Source organism: Balaenoptera physalus (genome assembly GCF_965194825.1).
Source record: "Balaenoptera physalus genome assembly, chromosome: 2".
In the NCBI taxonomy this organism is placed as follows: Eukaryota; Metazoa; Chordata; class Mammalia; order Artiodactyla; family Balaenopteridae; genus Balaenoptera; species Balaenoptera physalus.
Genome location: NC_138883.1, coordinates 24410539 through 24433967, shown reverse-complemented (window position 1 = coordinate 24433967; position 23429 = coordinate 24410539). Strand labels below are relative to the sequence as shown.

Below are 23429 nucleotides of genomic sequence, written 5' to 3'. Positions count from 1 at the left end.
ATTTCCTATCTGTTCCTTTGGTGTTAGATGCAATAATTTGATTATGAAAAGAAGTAGGAAGATGGTAGGGGAAAGTTGCCTACCAGAAACTCTCTCTTTCAAGTTAAACAGAAAAGGGTATACCAGCCAAATAATCATCAGCTGTAAGTAAGGAAAGAGGCACAACTCAGTGTCATAAGTCTCAAAAAATAGGAGCAAGATAAATGATTCTGAAGCCAAGTTAAGAGGAATGGTCAAACATGATGAGGCTGCCAACCCTGCCTGTGTTCCTCAGGTACAGTACTGTCTAGTTGATAAAAAAATATTGAGAATTATCCCTAAAATACCTTTATAGAGGGAAAGAAATAGATTGAGTAGATGTTCTTATCTGAGTGAAGAATAATGGGAATGTCTGTAAGAGGCAAATGCATGTAACAGAAACAAACAACAGGACTGAGGATCAAAAGAGATGTCAGCAGGGCTAAAGGGCTCAAAAGTTCTAATGTATCATTCCCACCACCATGGCCTTGGGATGCACTCTTCAACCAGGTGGGCTGTCTTTGAGTACTGGACATTCAACAAAATTCTGAATTTCTGAATTCAGAAATGAAAGCACAGCTCTGAAAGCTAAATGAAGGTTACACACAGTCTCGGCTGAGCTCTTCATTTCTCCCATCCATTTCCTTCCACATTGCTATCTCTCAGCCTACAGGAAAAAAAAGTACATAGAACTAAAAATATGAAGCCATTAAACTGTAGATGACTCTGGGAGCCAGTAAGTCACTGAAACTATATGTGAACAACTAGAAACTCTGGACAGAGCCACCTGAGTATGAGCAGGAAAGACAATGACATGACAGTGCAAATAGAAAACATCAGGCAAATAAAATTAAAAAAAACATAGGTATAGCTTAGAAAACTGAAGGAATTTGATCTAGAAGAAAACAAACCAAAGGACAGAAAAATTTCCCATGAGCTATATAGTCTGTAGCTCATTTGCACTATAGAATATTTTAAGAGAATTTAATTAATGGTACAAGAATTCAAAGAAAAAGTAAAAACAAATTAAATGAGTGAATGGAAAAGAGAGACTGTATATGGAATATCTGAGAGCCAAAATATGATCACATAACTTATTTGAAATAATTAGTAACAACAGGGTGGCAGAGAATACATGGCTAAATATTGATGTATTGATAGAAGGAAAATGCTTCACAGTGAATGCTGATGAAAAGTCAAAGAACCAAAATCCATAATAAAGAAACTAAGAGATATGGAGGACAGACAAGATAATTGGACCTCAGAAACAGAAAAACTGAGTACTTTAACAAAGAGATTACCTAAAGGCATCAAACCAGAAATTTGTTCTTAATATAAAGAACTGACTCTATAAAGTTCAAAATAGCATGATGGGTTCTAAGAAAATCAGATATAGTATATTCAACACTGAGATGTGTATTGATTATGTCATTGGGCTTCAAGGAATAAAATAATATTCTTTAGGCATTTATACAAAATTTACATCATTTACCACCTATGAGAGGAAATTTTGGCATTATACAATCTCAAGAACAATAAATCAAAGTTTATAAAATTCTGCATGAAATGAAGTGTGACTCAAGAATTACACGCAACCACAATGCAATTCAAATATCAAGAGCACAAATAGACTTTCACAAACATGAACAAACTTTGGTAATAATAATACTAGTGAGTTCTTTTTAAAAAGTTGTTACCATATGCTTTGTGACCACCTAGAGGGGTGGGATAGGGAAGGTGAGAGGGAGACGCAAGAGGGAGGGGATATGGGGATATATGTATACGTATAGCTGATTCACTTTGTTATGCACCAGCAGCTAACACAACAATGTAAAGCAATTATACTCCAATAAAGATGTTAAAAAAAAAAAAAGAAATAAACTGATGAGTATGTTTAAAACAAAAAAACAACAAAAAATAAAATAAAATAAAAAGGTGTTACCATAAAATCCAAGCACTTAAAAGATGAAATAAAATTACTCAGAAATGGAGAAACTGTGGCAAAAGGCATGGTGAGAATAGTGACCATATTTGAATATACAACAAACACATAATGATCATACGCATTATGAATGTAGAACAAAGAATACAGTTGATAATGTCCTTGGGTTCCACAGCCATGGACTCAACCAACCTTAGATCAAAAATATTTTTAAAATTCCAGAAATTTCCAAAAAGCAAAACTTGAATTTGCCACACTGGCAACTATTTACAGAGCATTTACATTGTATTTAACACTATTTACATAGCGTTTATATTGTATGAGGTATTATAAGTATCTAGAGATGATTTTAAGTATATGGGAGGATATTTGTAGGTTATATGCAAATACTGTGCCATTTTACATAAGGGATTGAGCATCCAAAGATTCTGTTGTCCGCAAAGGGTCCTGGAACCAATCCCCCGGTACACTGAGCACAACTGTATGTGGGTATCAGAGGTCCCCAGAACCACTCTCAATTTGAATAATTCTCTAGAAGGACTCACAGGACTCGAGATATTATATTCATGTTCATGGTTTATTACAGCACAAGTTACAGAGTAAAATCAGCAAAGGGAGAAGGCACGTGGGGCAAAGTCTGGAGGAAAACAAGCCCAAGCTTCCAAGAGGACTCTTCCAGTTGAGGTGAACAAAACGTGTGCTTAATTTCTTCAGGAGTGATGTGCAACTACAAATGCAAAGTGTTACCAACCAGGGAACCTCACCTGAATCTGGAGTCCAGGAATTTTGTGGGAAAAAATATATAAGACATTTGTAATAATCAAAATAGGGAACTCTAGAATGGCTGGACGAGGAACTTAGCAGATCTCCCCAGTGAAACAACCATTTAACTGGTGAAAATTATTAAAACACATACAACCATTTAAAATCTCTGAAAATTGTTCTAAGGACATACAACAAATGGACAAACATTTATTTAAGAGATCTACTAAATCTCACTAAGAAAAGTGAGAGCTATGGTATTTAAACCACAACCTGCTCCCTTCTCCTACCCCAACCCTGCTCCTTGTTCTGGAAGCTTCATTCCAGGTGGTTGTGGCCAAGAAGACAGGATCTCCCTCTCCAACCAGTTACACAAGGACTACAGTTTCACCAGGACTACAGTTTCACCTCAGATGGTCAGGCTACTGGTGCCTCTCAACTCTCCCCAGTTCCATGTTGCAGAAGCAATATTCCTGGTAGGCACAGCCAAGAAGAGGGCTCACTTCTCCTACTAAATCTCCATTCATAGAGCAGAAGCTCTATCCCAGGTTTGGCATGTCAAGCATATAGGGGCTCCAATTGTCCCTGCCCCAGCTTAGTCATGTTTCGTGTTAGGAGGGGCAAGCTGAGAAGACCAGGACCTATCATCTTCCTCCCATGCCCACTTTCAGAATGGGAATGTCACTCAGGGAGAAGTGGGCCACTGTTTCTGCACACAGCTGGGTTGTGTAGTGGCACAGAGGTTCTGCTCTGGGGTAGATGCAAGTTATTAGGATGAAGAGCTCTACAACTCTGCCTGACTGTTTAGAACAAGGATTAGAGAAGTTCATGGGTAAAGGACTTTTGAAAATAATGGTGATCTTGGTCACTATCAATTCTGAAGGGACAGGTAGATCTATGATACCAGTAGCAATGAGTGAAATGGCAGACCAGAAGTTTGCTAATGTCAGAAGTTTAGCAAAGAGAATCAGGGGTAGAGAAAGCCATGGAGGTCTAATTGGTTGTACACATTTGCTGGGATACACTCACTCAGAGCTAATTAGAGGAGGAGATGGGGAAGATTTGAAAGTATTACCAAGCTACACATACATCCATCAGTAAGAGGAAGAGCCTGTTGGCTCAAGGGGCTTAAGTACAACCTCTTAACTGACTGAACGATAAGCTGCTTTTAGCCAGGGGATACTCCTAGGAGACCAGGCTTAAAGCTAAAACCACACTTACTCTTGGTGGGCTGGAGGACTGTGCATATTCCCAAGACTGCACCGACTCAGGAGTGACAGGAGGGGCAACTTCCAAGTACTAGTCCCTGGCTGAACGTGAGGCAAAGTCTTAAGCTTACTGAACTGTGAAAGCAGTCTCCAAGTCACACAAATCCACCAGATAATGAGTAAAAATTAACTGACCAAGGGGGCTTAGGTATAATAGTTGAGCAATAAGTGGCTTATACTGACCTAGGAAGACAGGCTAAAAGATAAAAAATGGAAAAATATCTGAACAAGGACATCAGAGCCTTCACACTACTGGGAAAATATGTCACAGAATTAGTTCAGCCAAGTCATTAAACAAATAAACGAATGAACAAACAGAAAGAAGTAGCCCTGGTGGTCAGGGAGGGGAGAGCAGTAGCCAGACGTGCTACAGTCTGTTATCTAAAATGTCCAGTTTTCAACAGAAAATTGTGAAACATACACAAAAAAGGAAAGTGTGACCCATACATAGGAGCACATACAGGCGATAGAAACTGCCCAGATGTTGCACTTAGCAGACAACTACACCAACGCTATTATAAATATTTTCAAAGGGATTTGTGGGAATTAAGGGAAACTGTGCTTAAAGAATTAAAGCAAAATAAGATAACAATGATTTATCAGGTAGATAATGTTAATAAAGAGATTAAAATTATATATATTTATATATCTATTTTTCAACTTTTCAATTCCAAAATTTCTATCATTTGGGGATTATTTATCTATCTACCTATCTACCTATCTATCCCTGTCTGTCTCTCTGTCTGTCTGTCTATCTATCTATCTATCTAAAATGCTTGAAAGCACAATAATCTAAATGAAAAATTCACTAGAGGGGCTCAACAGTAAATGTGAGTTAGCAGAAGAAAGAATCTGCAAACTTGAAGATAGATCAATAGAGATTATACAGTCTAAATAGAAGAAAGAAAAATGAATGAAGATAAACAAAGCATCAGAGAAATACGGGACATCATTAAGTGTACCAACATGTGTATGATGGCAGTCCTGGAAAAAAAGGAGAGAGAGAATAGGACAGAAAAAATATTTAAAGAATTAATGATTGAAGATTTCCTAAATTTGAGGAAAAACACTAATTTACACATCAGTGAGCTCTAAGTAGGATCAGTACAAAGGAATTCATTCACATCCAGACTCATTATAATAGAAATGTTGAAAGTCAAAGAGAAAATCTTGAAAGCAGCAAGAGAAAAGTGGCTCATCATATACAAAGGCCCACAATAAGATTAACAGCTGATGTCTCTTCAGAAACAATGTAGGCCAGAGGCAGTGAGTTGACATTGAAAGTGCTGAAAAAAATATAACATCAACTAAGAATCCTATAGCCAACAAAAGCATCTTCAAAAGTGAAAGTGAAACAAAGATGTATCCAGGTAAACAAAAAAACAGAATTCATTGCTAGTATACCTGCCTTATAAGAACTACTAAAAGAAGTTCAGGAAGTGAGAGCAGACAGTGATTTGAATCAACATGAAAAAACAAAGAGCTCCAATAAAGGTAATTATGTAGGTAATGATAAAAGAGTATAATCACACATTTCTTTTTCTTTCTTCTTTTAACTGATTTAAAAAGCAATTGCATAACACAATCTATAAAATTGTATTGTTGGGCCTATAACATATAGAATTGTAATATATTTGATAATAAAAAATGAATGAAGCTACATTGAAGAAAGGGAATGACACCAGATGGTACCACTAATCCACAAAAAGAAATGAAGAGAGACAGACATGGTAAATAATAAGCTTTTTTAAAAAAAACTCTATAAATATATCTGAGCTCTCCGTTCTTCACTTCATAAAAAGAAGTTTTTATAAAGCAATAATTATAACAATGTATTTTTGAGTTTGAAACATATATAGACATTATATGAATAGCAATAATAACACAAAAAGGAGGACCAGAAGAAAGCTATCTAAGAGTAAAGTTTCTGTATCTTACTGGAATTAAGTTAGTATAAATATGAAATAGATTCTGATAAATTAAGATGTATGCTGTAAGCCCTAGACCAACCACTAAGAAAGTAGCTCTTAGTTACTTGGCTATTTAGTTAAGAACCATCAAAGGAATTAAAATAATATGCTAGGAAATATTCACTTAAGACAAAAAGAAGTAGTAAAGGAGGAAAAGAGGAACAAAATAGGACAACTGGGGACTTCCCTGGTGGCGCAGTGGTTAAGAATGCGCCTGCCAGTGCAGGGGACACGGATTCAAGCCCTGGTCTGGGAAGATCCCACATGCCGCAGAGCAACTAAGCCCGTGCACCACAACTACTGAGCCTGCGCTCTAGAGCCCGCGAGCCACAACTACTGAGCCCACGTGCCACAACTACTGAAGCCTGTGCACCTAGAGCCCGTGCTTCACAATAAGAGAAGCCACAGCAATGAGAAGCCCACACGCCACAACGAAGAGTAGCCCCCTGCTCGCCTCAACTAGAGAAAGCCCGCACGCAGCAACGAAAACCCAATGCAGCCAATAAATAAATAAATAAATAAATTAATTAATTAATTAATTTAAAAAAGGAGAACTGTGTAAGTACTATTATGTCAGCATTTCATGATGTGGGTGGTCTTTCAACACTCAGTAATCTGATAGTTTTTAGGTCAAACAACTTTCCTTATTTAGACTTATTTTCCATTGAATAGTATTCCATTCATGGTACCCCTTGTGCTTGAAATCTTTTAAGCAAATTAATATGAATTCTGAAACAAATTTTATTTCAGCTGATTCCTATATTAAGTTTTTTGCTTCATCACCCTCCCCTTAAAAATACTATGTTAATAGTAGAACGTACTCACCAAGATACACACAAAGGTATACATTGAGATACATACTTTATTTTGTACCATTAGGTGTTTAACTACATACCCACCTGATATTTGTTCTCTGACACTACCAATATTGACATAAAGATACATTCATTTATGAATGTATTCTGTCACTATACATATCCAGAGAGATAAAAGTGGCCATTAGTTTTGGAATTATTTAAGTTGAATGCATCAAAACAACCATCTCATGGCTCACTGAATACCCTAACATCTTTTAAAAAGGAGTGTATTTTTGTGTGGGTGTCTATAGTAGAAGGTACATAGTAATAATTAATGGTGTTCATAATTACACAAACACACAGCATTGTGCCTAGTAATATATAACAATATATTATTTAGAAATACATATCATCTCTATATAATTCTATATGTTCATAAAATACAACTTTAAATAATGACATGCATGTATATATATGCACACGTGTGCATGCATGTGCATGCACGCGCACACACACACACACAAGAACACCACAGTCTGCCATGAAGCATTATAGATGTACTTTGTGTGCTAAGAAACATGGGTGTGCTCCTGGTATTACTCTCTCACAATTCGGCAGAATCATTATGTATACAGCCATGAGAATCGGACTGCCTACATTTAACTTCCAGCTCTGCCATTTGTTGGATGTGTGACCTGGTATCTATAAAATATAATAATATTGTCTTCTTCATGATGTACTTGTGAGGATTAAGTGCCATCTTAATGCATGTAAAATCCTAGAAAGCACCAGGCAAGTAGTAAGTGCTCAATAAATTTTAGCTATTGTTATTGATCTTTTGATTCTGCTCCTTCAGGAGATAAACGTTTCTTTTACATCTTGAGCATGTGTTACATTTAGATAATGCTTCTCATCTAAGAACAGATCTTCAAAATATGTTTTTCATTTTGATGGTATCTGTAACTGTCACACCTTTATTTGTGATCCTCTTAGAGTTTGCACATTATAATATACAACTATGAGCATGTCATGGATTTTACCCAGGTGAAGGTTGATTCCCAGGAATGACAGGTGTATTTATATTTTTTTCATGGACCTTTTGTGTGTTGTATAAATAAGGTTGGGTGTATGATGATGATGTACTATTTTGAGAACCTTCCATGTGGTCTGCCTGGTCTCTCCGTGTTCCTATGCCTTTTATACACGAGGACAGAAGATGTTTGTTTCTTTTGTTCACTGTCATGTCCTCAACACCTAGAAGAGTGCCTGGTATATAGTCACAAATGAGCATATTGTGGTACCTCATAATCTAAAACTATTCATTTACTTCCCAGTATCTACCAAAGTCCATTGATTTTATTCTAATCTCAAAGCACCTTTGTATAACCATTCTTAAAATATACTTGACACGTCTGTTAAGTTGAAGTTTGCTATTATCTGAGCATACCCCTCTTCTTTCCTTTTTGTGTATAGAGATACTGTTTTATCTACCTGTGAAATCTGATGCCATCACTTCTTTCATTAAAAACCCCACCCATCTATCAAGACCAGCTTCAGACTTTACCACATCAATTCTACTCACCTGCATGCTATAGCCTCTCTCTTCTGAATGCTCCTGGCTTTATCAATATATCTTTGCTGGGTCATTTAGCCATGTTTATATTCTAGTACAGTTATTTGTGTGTGCTTAGTCTCCCTTCAGGGCAGGGGATGTTGTCTGCTTCACCTTTGTACCCTCCATAGTGCATATAGGAATGTAGCAAATATTTAGTAAGGACCTTTTCAGTGCCAGTTGCTGAGTTCAGTGGCAGTTGGCTTCATAGGAATGTGAGTGATACTCTCTTCCTGTGTTCTGTAAAATATTTGCTAAATAAATGATTAAACAAATTCACGTTTTGAGCAACATGGTGCTACATTACAGGCCCTGGACTTGGTATTGGATATACTGGGTTAAAATCCAGACCGTGTAATTTAGGGATGATAACATGCTCCCCCTAAGAGCCTTGGTTTTCTGTTCGAAAGTAGGAGTGATAGACCCACGTTGTGGCATTAAATGAGATAACATATTGGAGGGGGTGGAGGGCTCGTAACCAAAGTGTTTGGACTAGAGAAGGTTTCAAATAAAAGTGAGCTTCTTCCTTTCCTATAAAAGTGCTATTTGAATAAAAGTAAAATGTCTGGTTCCCAAAGGTGTCCTTGGCTTTTGTTGTTGTTGTTCTGGCCCTGGCTCTATCAGTCTTCTTTGAACGGGCCAAGCAAACTTCTACAAGGCCTGGCCACCGGAGTTGTTACGGGGCCTGGCTATACTGCTGCTCTTTTCTTTTTCTAGCAGCATTCTGGCAAGTATGTATTTGTTTGCTGTGGTGGTTATAAACTGCTGCTTCCCTCCTGTTCTTCATGAAATACTTACAGGACTCAAGTTTTGTTTAGTGTCTTGTTTTGCTTTGTTGTGTCTACAGCATACAGAATTACTACCATTTGTGAGGGCATTTTCGCTTTTGCAAAATGCCTTCACATCCATTATTTCATGTGGTACCATTGACAAGTCAGTGAGCATGGTAGGGCAGGGACCAGTGCCATCAGATGCCTTTTACAAATGAGGAAATAGAACCTCAGAGTTTAAGGGGTCTGCATACAGCTTAAAAGTGGCAATGGAGGTCTAACAAGCACAAGCCACCTGTCTACTAATTTGGTGCCCTCTCCTTCTACTCTGCTTACCCTGGAAGCAAAGGCAGACTCTGGCATCCTTCATCCTGACGATCCCCTCCTTTCTTCTCTGCAGAGGCGTCCATCCTGAGCTACGACGGCAGCATGTACATGAAGATCATCATGCCCATGGTCATGCACACCGAGGCAGAGGACGTGTCCTTCCGCTTCATGTCCCAGCGAGCTTATGGGCTGCTGGTGGCTACTACCTCCAGGGACTCTGCTGACACCCTGCGTTTGGAGCTGGATGGGGGGCGCGTCAAGCTCATGGTTAACTTAGGTATCGTATGAAGTACCCTCTGCCACTCTGTTTGGGCTTGTCTTCCCTTTCTTTTCTGATTTTCATTGGTTTGACTGAATTCTTTGTTTGTTTCTTGAAATTTAGCTGCTCACCTCTTGTTTAATAGGCCAAGGATAAATCCCAACAGCAACAAACACCTTCTCCTTGTTTCTGCATGAGGTTTTGATGTCAATTTCTGGTTTCTGACAGTGGTGGTTTCTTTACTAGAAGATTTGTTTTCTAAGTTTCCTTTCTTGGTTTTTTGGAATCGTTTAGCTTTGTGTAAAACACGCTACTTTGGTCCATCTTTTGATCAGTCACATTCCCATTAAGTCCAACTCCTTGGTCACCACTCAAAACAGTCAAAGCAGAGGACAGGGACAGGGCATGAGATGGAAACAAAATGGGAGGGTGGTGTTTGAAAGAACGAAGCCACGTGAGTGGGATGAGAAATGCATTGTTTGAAGCTCCGCAAGGACTATTCACATGGGAAATTCTGGTGGCCTTGATGACACTAGTATCTCCTTATATTTACTTTCTCCTAGTGGGGAGCACAAGTCACATTATTTCTGTTGTCCCATCGGGGAAAAATTCTATAAGTTTAGAGTCTCTGACACATGGAAGGATGGTGTGGCTCCTGATATGTATCCCTTCTTCCTTCCTGACATTCCTACCCTCACTCGGCAGCCCTTTTTATAAAAATTATTAAGTCACACTGTTACCGGTTACTCTGTTCTTATATAATACATATCCATTTTTCCTTAGTGTTGAAAAATTATGACAGTTTCAAATTTGTAGCTTTATTGAGAGAGGACCTGTTCTTCTACCGTAATTACCTATGATGATACTTTGGAAATTCCTCTTTTATGGCCTCACATCCTCTCAGGCTGCTGACCTTCTTGACTGGATTCTAATCAATCTTCTATGGAGAGTGAGGACCTCTTGGTTTTTGGAAGGAAAAAAAGCAGTCTCTATTTCTGCTGATTCTACTCAGTAGAAAGTCAGTGCCCTGTGTTGACAGGATTAGTGATACAGCTGAGCTCAAACTTTCTAAGCCTCTGATTTGTTTGGCTATGTAGAATATGTTTAGATACACAACTCCTTCATAAAGATGTCAGTGGAATGGCTTGTCAGAGGCATGGCATGGAGAAGACATGATGGACAAATGTGTCAGATGCAGGACGATACACAACCCTAGATGGCCTGGTGGGAAGGTGGGAAATCAATACCAGTCTTATCTGCTGTCAGGTCAACTGGTCACTCTTGAAAAATGCCTGTATGACAATCCTAAAAATCTCTAGGACACAGAAGACTGTTTTGAGCAGTGGCTTGTTTAGTTGTGTCTCTCTTTTTTTTTTTTTTTTTCCAAGTTGCAGCTTTTACAACACTATGCCCTTTTTCTTTTCCAAGCACATTTGATTTCTGTTGTCAGTGTGTCTCTTGGTTTTTCTTTGGTTTGTGTATGTGTGTGTTTGGTTATTTTGGATTTTGTTTTTCTATTTTGCTAGATCTTTGTGGGTGTTCTTGAGTTTCCAGTCTTCCCCACCATCAGCCATGGTAAATCAAAAGATGGTATTCAACCCTTCAAAGGCCCAAAGCCTGCGGCCCGCATAGCAAACAGCCTTGAGAACAGAGTGTACTGAGCAGCCTGCAGGGACTGGCATTCCCCTGTCCCCCTCACCTTCCCCTCCCTACACCATCCTCCCCACCTGAAAACCAACCAACCAGCGTGCATACCTGAAATCAACCACCAGTAGCCTACTGTCAAGTTCTCTGAAAAACAACAGAAGAAATAAAAGTAAAAAATAACCCCTCCCACAACTAAAATGAAAACAAATGTGACCTCCTAACTAGCTCACAGAAAAGAAGATAGGGTCAGTTTTTAACTGTCTATTTCAAGGTAAGAGAGAGCCAGAGATATAAGGAATATTCAGCCCTGCGGGGTCCTGGGGAAATGCACATTGCCTTTAAACAGACAACTTTTTTTTTTTCCTTTTTAGATGTTGTTTTGTAAGATTAGAAGGCCAACTATGACAGGTCTCACATCTTAGAAGGAAAAATGGAGGTGGAGGGAGATAAAAGGGGATGACGAAAGAGATGAACAGGTTCTCTCTCTCTCTCTGTCTCTCTGTCTTTCTCTCCCTCTCTGTCTCTCTCTCTCTCACACGTGCACACGTACACACAGTCATAGATCCCAGGTGTATTCCTAGAAGCATATTTTTGCATTTTAAACTGTCAGGAAAATCTGGGAGGTGTGCTTTTTTGAAAGACTCTGCTTTTGCCTCCTGGCTCCTTTCTGCACGTGATCATTGTAGCTCCTCCTAAGTTGAGGCATCTTAGGCAAAAGAGCACTGTTCTTCTCTAGAAACAGTGGTCACTTCTTGTTTCCCTGAAGGGTAGGGTTCACCACAACTACTGGTTTGAATTTACTTTCTTTCAAACCTCACACAGAAAACTGAACTTAAATTCCTTGTACGTGTGTACACAACTCTTCATACTCATGCTTTGTTTGAGGGTTCTCTACCCCCCTCCCCAGAATATAGCCCTTCATAAATGCTTTTTTTTCTCCTTGTCATGAATTCATATTACCCTTTTTTTTTCATTATAGTAGAAAACATCTCCAAACAGCGTGTGCATTTACGTACACAATCCCCAAAACTAATTTCAAAGGATCCCTCCCTCCATTTAAGTTGTGTCTCTTTTCTAGCACAGGCACGAATGATATTCCAATTTATTTCAAATTGTTCACACATAAAAGGTCATGATATAAATGTCTGTATTTTTCTGATGTAACGTGTCTCTTAAATATCAAGGGGACTAGGCTTTTCCAAGGGCCTTGCTTTCTGAAGCTAGCCAGCCGTGGCAATAGCAGCCATGAGCAATGTCCAGCTACACATACACATAGCACGTTTTAAAAAGCTTTGAGGTTGGCCATTGACCTATCATATTTTTAATCTCTTAGTATTAAAAGATACAATAATAATTTTTAATATTATAGTATTTTTAAATATTTTGAAAACCTTATTTTAATCTCACAGTAACTTTCTGAGATAAATCAATAGTGTTTTTATGATTGCTTGATAGATGTGAAACAAAGAAAGTAGGTCACAGAGGTGGGACTACCCATGTTTCTAAACTACTCAGTCATCATGGGCTATCCGTCACCTCCACAGATCAATACTGTGGATCGGTGATGTGACAGACTTAATGGCTTCTAACCGCTTTCATGATGGTCACCTTTTAAACATGCACGGAAGGCATCTTCTTCTTAGTGCTTGGTTTGAATTGAGCCATAACAGCAGAAAAGTCCATCAGTATCGGTACAGCCTCATTCATGGGCCTGTAAGAATCCTCAGCAGAATGCAGGCAACCCTTCTTCAGTGGTGGAGGCCTGTAGGCAGTGCCATGCAGCTTGGTTAATTGCATTCAGATTCTCCAGATGTTATCTTTCTGGAAGCATGGACTTGCAGTCTACTGTTTACTGTATGCACCACTGAAGACATAAGACTCCTAGAAACATTCACCTCTTCCGTGCTCAACCTGAAGCTCATCAATATAGAAAATAATAATTTCTCCTTATTTACTAAAATTAAATGAAAAAACTGAAACAGAATGAACAGCACACACACCACACACACATACCCACATCCCTCAAATACCATGCCAAGGCTCAGGCAGAAAGAGAACTTCGGCTGCTACTGGAGATCTAAAGGAAACTGCCTTCCCAGGTCAGTTCTTCTGATTCATTTTTCATTAAAAAATACATCATCACTATCAAGACCACCCTCTCAGACCCTGTGAACAAGGAACTGGGGTAGATTTTTCTCCTCAAACTTGTTCTTCAAGTAAAGTAGCAAAATAATTTTTCACTTCTTGACTTAACATACCCAGTTGTCTGCTATCTTGAAAGCTCCAAGTCCTCACGTTGGTTTAAAGACACCATTCAGTTCATGGAACCACTTGAGTGAGCCCAGAAGGACAAGCCCAACCCAACACCTCTGCCTAGACCAGATCCTTGACTAAGAATAAATCCTCAGCAGCACAGAAACCAAAGCAGAAAACCACTTCTTGTTTAAAGTTCTTGGGTTTGTTGCTTTAGGCTCACTCTTCCCCTTTCCCTCTCTGAAGCATGCCCATACTTCTGCTTCCCCTCTTTCTTGGATCCATCAGTGAGGGGCATTTCTCCAGCCTCGGGTGATGGTAGGCGAACCGGCAGCTGAGGCCCCACTTCTTCCTCCCTCCCTGCCCTCCCCTTCCCCAGTCCTCACCAGGGGCATGGCCTCCTCTGTCCGGTGATCGTACCAGTTGCTCCAGGGCTGTTTGCTCCCACTTTTCTGTTGCGGTTGACGACACATGACAAACCTAACCGCACGAAACCAAACCCAGATTTTTCTCAAGAGATGTTCTTCTGGGGAACAAATAAGCTTCCTGCCCCCTTCCTCAGAATGCTTGGGTGTTATAAATTGCTCCTATCTGGATTCACGTAGTTTCATTCTGCCCTGTCATTTACCACTGGTTTCTTTATCGCTTGCTTCAAGTGGTTTATTTCAGGAAATTCAAATCGTGGCATTATCTTCCACAAGTCCTCCAAAACTATTGGGTTAACCTTAGCTAGAAGAAGAGCACAGTTTCTAACTGTATTTTTTTCCTGTAATTTTCTCCTTTTCTTTATCGTTTTACTTCTACCTTTTAATGTCTGGCTTTAAACAAATTCTTATAGGAATTCCCACCATTGAAAACCAAACGTAGGTTCAACTGGGCAGCCTGGTAAGAGTTAACCTGAGACATTTCTCTGACCATTCTGCCCAACCCCTACTAACACCCATTGACTCTGCTCTAGACCTTTTATACTGTGTGTCCCTGACTCCAAAGAGATATTAATAAAAGGACAGATACTCTGATCTCTGGCACACAATACCTTGTCTGGTGACCAGCACAAGAAAATTAGCCACCCTTTATTCCCTCTCTTTCCCATTTAAAAAAAAAGAATTTTCTTTCTTCAAGATGCAGGATCACAGAGTAAAATAGGTAGGATGTCAAAGGTGCCCAAGACCTCCTCCCCATGTGCCTGTCTCGCCTTCTCCTCAAATGCTTTGGGCGCTTGATTCAGTCTGAGCATTCAGGCAGGAAGACAGAGATGGGCTTCATGAGCGAGTTGGTCTGGGGGCCTTTGAAACCACAGCGGAGACCCCAATCAATTATGATAACATCATACAACTCCTTTTACCCAGCACCCGAGCCCGCCTCTCTAAAATCTGGGATGGGTGTTTGTGCGGTTAGCTGTTTGCAAGTGGCCATTTTATGACAGAAAATGACCAGGTGGTGTTAACCCTTTCCTTACCTCTGAGGAGAACGGCAAATCTGCCTACATAAATTTCTATAGCATTTGGGGCCTGACCTGAGGAGAGAGGGTGGAGGGAGTTTGGTTTTAGAAAAAGAGAAAGGGTTAAATACTGCACTGAGAAACTTCATGGACAGATTTTTTAAAATGATACAATATGTCAGACTGGTGATATATCTTTGAAATACTAAAACCAAAATTGTCTTGATGCTACTTTTAAAGATAAATTTTAAGAAAAACCAATTGTAGAGGGAAACAAACTAAAACCTGCATTTGGTGGGGAAATTTTTGCAGTATTTTCCAAGTTTAACAAAATTAATATTTCAAAGTCCAATTTTGAAATACTTTATCTAAGTGAATAGGATTTTTGAAAGAAAAAAAAGAAGCATACTCAGTGTCTATTGTGGATATATATGTATACCAGTATATATCTCTATACATACGTGTATATATATATGTGTGTGTGTGTATATATATATGTATCCAACTTTACTAAACAATATACTGTACATATACACCCACCCTTAAACTTGTGCATACTGTATATATATATATAAAATGGCCACATTTCTTGCGTGTGTCTGTCCCCGGAAGGGTGGACTGATTGTTTTTGGATGTCTGCAGCTGTTACCTTGAAGGATGCAATTTCATCTTTCATTTATTTTTCCCCATCTAGACTGTATCAGGATAAACTGTAACTCCAGTAAGTTTTCCCTCAAGTTTCATTTTGTTCTTTAAAAAAAAAAAAAAAGAAAACTGACTTTATTTTGTTTACTGTTTTATGAGCTGTTTTTTATTTGAATTGTTTTATTTTTTGACAGTGGAGTTGGGGGGAACTGGGGTTGACAAGCTGAAGGGCTGGGGTGATGGTTTGGGCGGAGTGTGGCCCAGGGCGTGGTTTCGGAATTGCGGAAGGTCCTCTCTTCTTTCCTTGCATTTGTTCTATATGCAGAAAAGGAGCAAAGGGTACCTGGATAATGACATAGTTTGAAAATGAATTGAAATGGTAATTTGTTGTTTTGGGAAGGTAACTCGCAGGGGTGGACCAAAAGCATTAGAGCAACCAGAATGCACTTCTCCACTACCAGAAGCTTCAGAAAATGAGAGCAAAGTTCATGACCCACAAGGTGGCTGCCGACTCTGACGTTCCTTTCTTGGCATTTATCGCTGTAGGGTTTTATTTATTTATTTTTTCCCCTAAGGAGGGTGGGCAAAGCATTGCTCTTGGTAGTAATGCAACATTTTAACCAAAGACTTGAGATACATTCTACCTCTTCTGCATAAAGAATGGCAGACTATTATTTTTACCTCATTCCATTCAAATATTCCACCTCTTGAAGAAGGGTCTTAATGAGGAACAGGCTGAATACTACTCACGCATTTCTTCCTCTGTCTCAGAAGTGCACATTAACCGGAGTCATGAAGTAGGGGAATAGGAGGAGAGAGAGGAGAGATGGGCATGAGGGAAAGAATAGAACTAGGTGATAAAATGAAGAAAGGAAGAAATATACTTTGAGCTCTATAGTGTGTTATATTAGTTAAGGCAATTAAATAACAACTAAGCAACTAGGGTAATTGGTTAGGGTGATAAGCTACAACAGACAATCCCAGCATTTCAGTGGCTCAACAAAAAAGGTTTCTTTCTTGTTCGGGCAAAGTCCAGTGCCAGTTGAGCAGCTCTCCTGGTCAGCTGTCTTCAAAGAAGTAATTCAGGCATCTAAGATTCTTCCATGAGTTGGGTTCAACAACCTTGGAGTTTTTCACTTCCAGTTCTATCCATAGGGAAGAGAGAGAGAGAGCTTGGATAGTTATGCAATATGTTTTATTGCCTTGCCTAAAAATGCCATACATCACTTCTGCTTATATTTTGTCAGACGTGGTTCCATCTTAAACTCAGAGGAAACTGGGAAATACAGTCTTCCTGTGGACCAGGAAGACAAAATTGGATTGATTGAGCATCTAACACACATGGTTCTCAGTATTATCTCCTGAAACACACGTGATTCTCAGTATTATCTCCTGATTTTTTGCTTCTTTCCTTGCTAGGGTCTTTCTGTAGGAACAAACTCAGAAAAGGAGATAGCCTCTTACATTTCATTTACTTGTTTATCCCATCCTTCTAAAAATTTTAAAGGTGTTAGCTGGTTTAACCTTCTTTCTTGGGAGATATATTATCAGGATGACAAACTAATAAAGCCCAAATCCACTTCTGGGTGGCAAATGTTCCATATAAATGAACAACAACAACAAAAAGAAGTGTAAAAAATTGATGTAAACAGCAACTTCCTAAAATACAGTGCTTTCTGCTTGTCTTGGCATCACTTTCAGTTAATTTAAGCTATGTCCTATATTGCTGTGTTTAAATATTTCTAATTAGCCAGAAATTTCTCATGATATTTAGATCATTACAAGTCTAATTGAAACATCCTTTTTCTCCAAAGACTGGCATTTTCTCTTTCTTTAAGCAGCTTTATTGATACATAATTTCCATACCACAGAGTTCATCCATTGTAAGCCTACAGTTTAGTGATTTTTATTAAATTTCTAGGGTTGTCCAAATATCACCATATTCACATTTTAGAACATTTCCAACACTCCCCAAATTTCTCTTATGTCCTTTTGCAGTTAATCCCTGCTCCTCCCCATAGTCCTAGACAGCTGCTGGTCTGCTTTTGTCTCTATAAACCTGCCTTTTCTGGGCATTTTGTATAAATGGAATCATATAACATGTAGTCATCTGTGTCTGGCTTCTTAAAAAAATACAGCATATCTATAGAAAACTTTTTCTTTCCCTTTTGCATTAGTTTCCAGAAGGAAATAAGATGAAAGCTGAGCACGAAGGTGGAAAACGCCTTCCAAAGTTGAATCTGGCACCTTCTGGCTTCAGAGACTTATTTGCAGAACAGAGAACTGAGGGAGTTATTTGATCAGGGTATCAGGGCCTGCTTTTTGTGTTCTATCCCTACTTTATCTTACATTTAATTCCATATATTCCCTCTGATCATACATGGAGAGTCATCATAAGACAAGTTCTCAAATTCTTTCTCCTGGGAATACAGTGATTCTTCTCCAGGACACAGATGCCAGCAGATTTTCTAAGCCTGATAAAAGATGTTCTATTCAGAGCCACCAAAAGCAGCATCGAGAGGAAATGCACACAGCAAAGATGCGTTCCCGACTTTGATCACAGAATAGAAAGAATGTAACTGGTTTAAATCAATATTTAGGTAAAAAGCCAAGATTGGATTTTGAAAAATCAATTTTGAATTCTCATGATAAATCTTTAACATACTAAGGAAGTTAGTTTTGGTGAAAGCATCAGAGAAAGAATACATAGTGCCCACTAGTTGCACAGGGGTTGAATAGAAACAAAACAAAACAAAACACAAGCTCTTCAAACTAATCTAAGTCCTTTAATGCTGAGGTGTATAGATGTGTACCCAGGGTAATGTAGAGTCACAAAGTGTATGTGATACATTTTCTTGAAGTTAATTGTTGATTTGGAGTAAAAACTTGAATTGAAAGCAAAGTGATATATGATGTAGAAGAATGCAAATAAACATGAATCTTATTTAATAGATAAATCTTATTCTTATGTTTTAAGAAAAAACATAAGAATTCAAAGACCTATCATTTTTATTGTGTATCTTCTCTATTCCATTCCCACCATTATTGGCACTTGGGTAGAAAAGTTTGAGAAGACTATACAGCTAAATTAGGAGATAAAACTAATTAGGTGACTAGAACTTCTAAACCCCTCTTCTCACATACATATCAGAGTTCATAGTTCAACCTGTTATAGAATCTCAAGTTGCTTCTGTAATCTCAAGTTGTGTGGATCCTGTCTCTTACACAGTTTTTCACTGGAAGAGTACAAGAAATAAGATTGATTTGCAGCCTGAGCGTGAGAGGGAAGGACTTTCCACTTACTCCTGAGCTCCCGCTGGCATTTCAGTAGCTGTCATAGGGTGTAATTGCTCAAGTTGCAACACAAAACTTTTTTCTCTTGAAGGGACATAGTGAATTAAACTTTAAGTTTGGATATAAGTTCATGAATTTTTCCAGTTAATTCTTTTTTAGAATGCCTGTTCTGTGAAAAGTCAGTCAGGTAACATACTGAATGACATCATCTGTTTCTTTTTTCCTGTTCATCTGCCTCAAAATATTGTTCGTTCAGGGAAATGGCTATTTCCAAGGGTTTGTGTGACTGTCTTTTTAATAGCAAGAAGAACATGAAGAAGGACCATCTTCCAGTGTGAGGAGAAAACAACTGGACATGATAGAGGGCAGTGATCACAAGACAAAAAGCCTTTTCCTTGTGGCTTTCTTGGCTGGCCCTTCTGTCAGTAACTGACGCAGCTCCATGACAAGGGTTTCCAAGAAGCAGAAACAATTTTCTAATCAGGTTCTCTGCCTTTCTCCCTTTCTTACTTTTCTCTTTTCCAGTACTTTGTCTTTCCCCATAATATCTATGATATACTTATCATTACTCATTCCAAACCTTACAACCCTTGCTTTCCAAATCCTGCAAGAATACCACACCATAAACTCTTCTCAGGCTGTTATCACCAAACATTTGTTAGAGACTGTGCCAATCAAAGTCTTTGGTTGAATCGGGGATATGCTGTGTTTGATTCACCTGCCAGGGATATTTCAAAATAAGTAGTAAGGAAATTTCCAATTTAGAACTGACTTTAAAACTGCAAAAGAGCAACAGAGTTGGCAGTCATCATGGTGGATTGAACTCCAGGGTGACCTGGAGCACGGCTAAAGAAAACAGGTCTGCTTTCTGGGAATTTCTGGAGGAAATCACTCATTCCTGTGGTTCCAGTTCCATGAGGCTGGCAGTACCTAAGAGGCATGCAGTTCTGAAAACAGGTATGAACTTCTTGTTGATCTCGTGGGTGTTTGCTCAAGTGAAAGTCTGTAAAATGGTTTGTCGTCTTTAACCTTGTCTGACTGTGACTCTGCCCTACGATTTCCTAGCCCCTCCTTTATCCCATCCCTTTTAAGCTGTGTGCTGTATGAATGAATACAGTGACCTCATATTGATTAAATATGAGTATAGTATGAATGAATATAGTGAACACAAATTAATGAATATCAGTTTCCCCCTTTCTTCCAATCTTTCTCTCTCAAAGGCTAATTCCTTTGTGTGTGGCCATTTTCTTAATCTTTCTGGAAAGAAGGGCATATATCACGTGAAAGTTGTGAGGAAATCGTGAGTTTTGTGTATATGCCTGATTATTTAGGTATATGTAGAGCTCCCCCAGTCACTTTGAACTTGAAGCCTTACTGGTTTACCTGTGATAAGATTAATTTTTTCCTTCTTTGACATACAAAAATATACTGACCTTAAAACAATGAAGTGCCACAATGTAGTCATTTGTGTCTGAGAACAGCTTTTATAGTCTTGTCCACTTCCCACAGACTCTGTTATCTTTGAATCATAGAGATGCACAATAATATAAGAGCTGCAAGAAAATAACATCACAAGGATGTTACATATCTCCAAATCATACCGCTGAAAGCTACTAGTATTTACTAAATATTCCTTCTCTTGCACTTGCTCTGCCTCGCACCTGTTTTTTGCTTTTTGCCTTCGCTTCTCTGCCTTGGGTTTCCAAGCAGACTCAATGCCAGTGTTTTGGCAAAGTCAACAGGGTGTGGGTGGTTCTTGCTTAATTTAGGCATTAAAATTTATTACACTAGACTTCTGGTTTTCTTCTCTTTTTCTCTGTCTTCCCTGTCTGTGGTACCAGAATAAGTGACATCATCTTTAGGCCTGCTTCATCTAGAAATCCCAGAGCTGACTTGTTTAGCTTATCCCTTTAACTCAGAAACACTTACCTCAGGTCAACCAGGAAGGCTGACTTCTTCATTATTAAGTCTCTGGGAAGGAAACTGTAGAACCTCTCTGGTATCCGTTCCAAGATTTGGATCACCATTGCTGTCAGCCTGATCATACCACTTCTCTTAGTAGAGTTTTAGTGAAGATGGAAAAAATCACAAAGCAGAATCTTGTATCCAATAATGTATTATTCTTTATCCAACTATCAGCATCACACCTGAGACTTTGTATTTCTTTATGGAATGATTATGGTGTACTTCAACTTGTACCAAAACCTGAATTTTAAAAGATAACACATAATTTTGTTTCTCTTTGGAATGTTTTATATTTCTTGTGACATATAAAATACCTCACATGTAAGTTTATTCATAGTATCAATAATAGGCAGATTTGACTGTGATAGTAGGATGCTTCCTAAACATTGAATATTACAAAGAGCAAAAGGACTCTGGAGCCAGATAGGCTGGGTTCAACCCTTTCTATACCACTAATGAGTTTTGTGTCTGTGGACGATTTACTTTAACCCTCAGTTTCCTCAATTGTAAAATGGGCATAATTATAGTATCTGCGTCTTTTGAGTAAGAACAGAAGCTAGAACGTAACGTGCTAAATGTGTGGTGATGGTGATGGTTTTGGTGACGATGAGGATGACTAGTGCTAGCAGAGTATTACAACTGGAAAGATGATCTTTTGAGAACTGTTTTTGTTCAAGAACGGATACCTATGTATTCTTAAAACCATTCTTGGTAGCTTAATAGATGCCTGTAAAATGAGCATCCTACTTCCTTCAGTCTATTACTCAGGGCAATAATAAACTCTTTTCAAGGCCATCAAAGTTGCATTGGATTCTGCATCAATAGCATTACTAATACTGTTGATGAGAACATCACATTGGTTTTTTTTTTCCCCTCAGTGCATTATGATAAACAAATACTTCATGTTAACCCAGAACTAATGAAAATATTTTGGTTTCATGAGTTCTTCTGTTTTTGTCTGGGAGACTCTGATATCATTTTAATAAAAGCTTAATAGTGTTCTAAAATGAAAATATTATCTTTAAAATGCACAGATATGATTCAATGATATCATGTTTGTGACTTTAATATCTTCTAATATCAATTTTGTATAATCTAAACAGGAACTAAAATAAAAGAAAGTCAGAGAAATAAGAGTTTTTGCAGCAAGGGTACAGATTTCTGGCTAAGAACATTACTGTCTGTCTGTCTTCCTTGGCACATTCCTGGCATGGATTTAAAAGTCATCAAGTTTATTCAGACCGTTGTGAGAAAGGAGGGCTAGTTCACCAAGAGGAGAAGAGAGTCATCCTCTTCTTAGGAGATCTTGTATTTTGGTTTCAACCAGTTTGTTGAAGCATAGCATAAGTCAGTATGTTAAGAGATTCACATGTGGACCTTTGGGTAATTGAAATTACACATATTCCATACACATACACAAAGGCTGGTGGTTCAGGCCTTATCAGATCTATACATGATGCCCAGAGAAGTAGAGAATTAATGACCATTTAGCAGTTAGAACTACAGTACCATCCATCCCCAAATTCTGAGAATGTCCTTTGAGCACAGGTTAAAAGAGAGAAAAACAGAAGAAGGAACGTCTCCTTCAGTGGCTTTAGCTAAGACCACTTTTTCTGTGATTTGAAACTGATCCCTGGGCTCTAACATGCAAATCTATCACCTTTTGGTCTGCTTCTCTTACGTACAGTGGGCTCCTGGTATGGAAAAGTCCACTCAGGAAGGTATTTGAACATTTGTAATCCATCTGGATTTTAGAAAGGATAAAGGGATTGGGATCAAGCACCCAATTAAAGAGTAGATAGAACTGAGATTGAAGCATTATATTATGAATCAGTGGCTTCCCAAGGAGAGTGCTTTGTCTCATAAAAGGAAGAAGCAGAGGAAATAGCAAAGGAGATGGAAAAAACAAAGAAGTTAAAAACACACCTCACGAAGTATATAGATATAAGCAAAGTTGATAGAGTTACTGAATTCTAGAAAAGGTTGATAAATAAAGGAGTAAAATTTCTCTATCTTAACATCCTAAAAATGAGCAAACACCTTGCCAATTTAGGAATGATCTATGGTGATCTATTTTTACAAATACTCTTAGGAATCGATACAGAGATACAAGCTGGAAAAATATAAACTACAACTCTTTGTTTTGTTGTCATTCTAAAAGGAAGAAAAATAGCTGGAGTGAATTTGTTCTTTTATCCCTAATAATCTGAAAGAATAAATATTATTTTCTCTGTAAAGCAGGGAATTTCAGACAAAATGAAGGTTTTCATGAAATCCAATTTGGCCAGGCTTTGGTTGGAGTCAGAAGAATTTCATGAAGGAAGGTGAATGTGTATCAGTAAATATTACATGTTGTCACTCTTTGTTCACTTATTAGATGAACATTTACTGAGAGTTAACTGGGTTCCAAGTGTTGATGTCAGTTTTAGGGATTTGTACTATGGATTTCCAAGGAAAAT

The 23429-nt window shown here is 38.4% G+C and overlaps 1 protein-coding gene across 17 annotated transcripts in view; it reads left to right on the top strand.

Annotated features, from left to right (window-relative positions):
• The window catches only part of NRXN3 (neurexin 3), a 1702647-nt gene that overhangs the window by 641298 nt on the left and 1037920 nt on the right, over positions 1-23429 (top strand). For 12 of the 17 annotated variants that reach the window (XR_014260952.1, XR_014260953.1, XM_082451198.1 and 9 more), the window contains 2 exons: positions 9540-9743; positions 15761-15787. Coding sequence is in view for 15 of the 17 variants with exons in the window: in XM_082451198.1 (XP_082307324.1) it covers positions 9540-9743; positions 15761-15787 (231 nt within the window). In the remaining 2 variants the exon portion in view is untranslated. The remainder of the gene's footprint in view (positions 1-9539; positions 9744-15760; positions 15788-23429) is intronic. The other 5 variants (XM_082451199.1, XM_082451189.1, XM_082451185.1 and 2 more) reach the window with 1 other exon arrangement.